At 37.2% G+C, this 3,678-nt stretch overlaps 2 protein-coding genes across 5 annotated transcripts in view; both read right to left on the bottom strand.

The window, feature by feature from the left end:
* LOC107493174 (transmembrane emp24 domain-containing protein p24beta3) overlaps nt 1-822 on the bottom strand; it is a 4,091-nt gene extending 3,269 nt beyond the window's left edge. Inside the window, exons 1-2 of one of the 4 annotated variants that reach the window (XM_052262846.1) lie at nt 786-822; nt 375-486 (exon numbers count right to left, since the gene is read on the bottom strand). The gene's annotated coding sequence lies outside the window, so the exon portion shown is untranslated. Of the gene's footprint in view, nt 1-374; nt 493-785 lie in introns of those variants that run through there. The other 3 variants (XM_052262845.1, XM_016114263.3, XM_052262847.1) reach the window with 3 other exon arrangements.
* LOC107493173 (heat stress transcription factor A-7a) lies at nt 657-3,019 on the bottom strand. The gene is made up of 2 exons (XM_016114262.3): nt 2,161-3,019; nt 657-1,921 (listed from the first exon to the last, which is right to left on the bottom strand). The coding sequence occupies exons 1-2, from the start codon at nt 2,476-2,478 to the stop codon at nt 1,148-1,150; spliced, it is 1,092 nt and encodes a 363-aa protein (XP_015969748.1). The 5' UTR covers nt 2,479-3,019; the 3' UTR covers nt 657-1,147.
* Between the last annotated feature and the right edge of the window lie 659 nt (nt 3,020-3,678).

Here is a 3,678-nt window from a genome sequence, read left to right as displayed (position 1 = left end):
AAAAAAGTCCTGAAGGTTTTCAATCTACTTTTGCAACCGTGTGAATGTGCATACCTAATCTCCAATGTGAGGAAGACACCACAATTCTACAAACAGAAAAAATGATCACTTTCATTATTATATAACTATATCATGCTCCATAATGCGACACGTTTCGTCTTTAGACCCCTCAAATGGGAATCTTCAACACATGGAGATACCTAACTACATGCTACAAAATGTAACATCATGAAATTCGTTTTCTAATTGGTGGCATCGTGTTTTTGTTCTTCTTCTTAAGACCACCTAATGGCAAAAGTAGAATCAATGGAAGAAAAGGAAAAAGTAGTATCACACATGCATAGGGATGATGATGAGATGAAAAAATATCAAACCGACAAGGTTAACCGTCAACTGATGGCTCTTCACTCTAAAACAACATTCAGTTGTGATTCTTGGGAGATCGGGATCAGCAACTTGGTACCCATTCTACATCTTCTCAATCATCTACATTTGTTAAGGGAATATAGTAATTAAAATGAACAGTTATATATATCTGGTCACTTAGACTAATTCATATTACGATATCATTGAATTGGGTGTATTTTTTTAATTACATTTATATCTCATTCAATAATTTAAAAATGTGAATATATACATATATGTAAGAAATTGAGTTATTCAAATATTTTTTGCAATTAAAATTAAATAGGAAAATGACAAGTAGGATGATTGATACATGATGAAATGAGATGCACTACACAAGAGGGGGGGTCTTGAGTAGGTTAAAAACTTTAGAAGTGAACCTTGAGTAATAGTACCGCTATCACTACCATAGAATCCTTGTTCCAATCAACGCCTGCAACCTACCTAATAATGACCAAACATTAAGCAAAGTGATGAGAAAAATTGAGGTTCTACCAGGTAGCTAGTGCTACAAAAGGACATTAAATGAGAGGTTAGAACTTAGAAACACCAAGATGTAAATAATATTTTTTTAATTCCCCATAGGCCATAGTAGATAATGTCGTGGCTGGGGTGATTTTACTGTCTTGCCCCCAATTGAGGTGATGATGAGCTTGAACAGTTGAAATTCCATCCACCGGATGAACCCTCCTAAAATGAAGAATAGTGAATAAATGTTACTTTGATTCAATACTGATTTCTTTCACTTAGGACTTGAACCCAAGTAACCCAGCCGATTGGCCAACACATTAACATCCTCTTCTTCATCTTGTGAAATGTCCAAATCACCCTCAAAATTCTCACTGAACAGCTCTTCCCAGAAGCCTTCGTCATCAAGCTCCTTGTCAAGCCTCTCTTGCTCTTGCTCTTGCTCTTGCTCATGCTCATGTTCAGTACTCTCTCGCCTCCCTCTACCATATCCTTGCATCTCCATAGCCAGAATTTGAAGCTCAGAAGCTCCAAAGCCACCAGCATAACCAGCAAACTCTGGTGGATTCTCAACCTTAACAGTAGTGGTGCTGCAACTAGGCCCTTGCTCAATGGGCCTCCTCCTCTTCTTGGTCATGGCATCCTCAAGCTCCTTCCTTTTCTCCTTGTGCTGTATGAGTTGCTGTATAAACACGGGGTTCTTCATTGCTTTGGCCAAGAAAGCCATCATCTGCTGCTGCTTGATCTCAGTACCTTTCAGCCTCTGCTCCATTGCCTGAAGATACGATCTTGTGGTTTGTTGCTGCTGTCTTAGCCTCACAAGCTCAATCATCAAAACCTGCTTGTCACGCCTCAACCGGTCGATCTCTTCATCCAATCCGAATCGCCCTACTTCAAGGCAGTGACCCTGCTGCGACTGCGAAGTCTGCGTTTGGATTGGTGGCGGAGGCGCCTTCCTTCTCCTTATACTTGTCAACAGGTGCCTGTGCCCTCTCACAAACCCTTCATTCGCAAATTCCCATTTATCTGGATCAATCTTTCTAAAACCCTACAAAATAAGACAAATTTGAATTCTCAATAATTGTTCACATACCGCGGTAACAGGTAAGAGAATTCCAGAAACCACGAGACCAATTGAATTAATTAAATATTCAATCATATAGTGCCAGGTAAATAATCACTAATCAGTAAAACCTTTTTACAGTAATTAACAATTATAACTGGTTTCTTTACACTGAAAATAGCAAGTTAAGAGACGTAATTAAAGAAATTAGAGAGAAGGCTTACGTAAGTGTTGAGCTGCCTTACGAAGCTGGAGAAGTTGTTATGCTTGAAGTATCTTGGAAGAAGGCCTCTGGAGAAGGCGTGCGGATCCCAAACCACGAAGCTTGCTCCGCTTCGGCTCCACGACACTACGTGGTCTGTGGCCGGATCGTCCACCGCGTCGAACGTCTTCGTCAGGAATGGTGGTGGCCCCGCTTCGTGGAGCCCCTCCATTGGCTGCGGCGGAGGAACCATCCTCGTCTCGTCATTTCCAGCCACAAAGTACGACGACGACGATGCTTCCTCCTGGTACTCTTCCTTCACCGGATACAGATAGTTCATTTTCCCAAACTGAATAAGCCTATTGCTGAATTATATTCAGTAACGAAAATGAAAAAGAAAAAGAATAAGAAATGCAGGGGACCTCTGTTTCTGTATCTCAGTGGATATTGAATCAACCACCTTCAGAAGTCTATGAAAAAGTTTAAAATTTAAAATTCTATTAATTTATTAACATAATTTAAAACTCAAAACTCTCTTATAGAAACAAATTCTATAGTGAGAAAGTCGTTGAGACAGTTATAGAAAGAAAGAAGAACGGACAGTTTGTTATAACACATAACACACACTCACTCATGTGTGTCACCCCTTATCTATGAAGAGAGCCAGTGCTGGCGTGTTATAAGTGATTATATATATAAGGAGGAAGTTAAAATAGTATTAGTGAGTGATAAACAAAAGGATTTGGATAAATAATTAGAAGAATAGTGTTTAAGAAGTTTCTAGACATATTGGGAGGAATACTATTATCCTATTGAACCCGGTTTCCACAAATAGCAAGCAAGTGGATGAGCGAGAGAGAGGGGTTTCTTGGCTTGGAAAGTTCTGGAAGTTATAGAAAGGTTAGCACACGGTGATGACTGATGAGTGCTGTGGGGGAAGGGCTATTATTTTATGGCGTGGGGTTCACATGTTATTAGATTATTATCAAACAAAAGTGGTTTTGGTTTTCTTTATGGTTTCGCACACAGATTTTTCTACAATATTTCCTCTCATTTCTCACAAATTAAAATTGGATCACTACTTTCAACAAAACATCTTCGTTAATGCATGTTATACTATCACCAAAATTTATTGTTTTGACTAATAGCTAATTATAAATATTTAAAATTATTAATGCTTAAACTTTTCTCAAATATATTTATATAAAAATAATAATTAAATATGTATAAAATAATTCTTCTATTATATATAGTAGAGAAGTATATAGATAATAGTTAAACATAATGTGTATTATATTCAATAATTTAATAATTCTCTACTATTCACCTATTTATGTGAGTAATTATCTTCAACTCAGCACTTTATAACAACATAGATGTGTTATTTATTTGATTGATCATTTCGTTTAAGTAAAAAATCTTATCCCACTCTATTTCAGATTCTATTCCCATTTTCTGAACCGAAATAATTACCTTTTTGATGTTTCCGTACTACATAGACAAAATCTAATATCACCTCATTTGTCAAGTTTTCTAGCTT

Source organism: Arachis duranensis, chromosome 6 (genome assembly GCF_000817695.3).
Source record: "Arachis duranensis cultivar V14167 chromosome 6, aradu.V14167.gnm2.J7QH, whole genome shotgun sequence".
Taxonomy (NCBI): domain Eukaryota; kingdom Viridiplantae; phylum Streptophyta; class Magnoliopsida; order Fabales; family Fabaceae; genus Arachis; species Arachis duranensis.
This window is presented reverse-complemented; position numbering and strand designations above follow the sequence as displayed.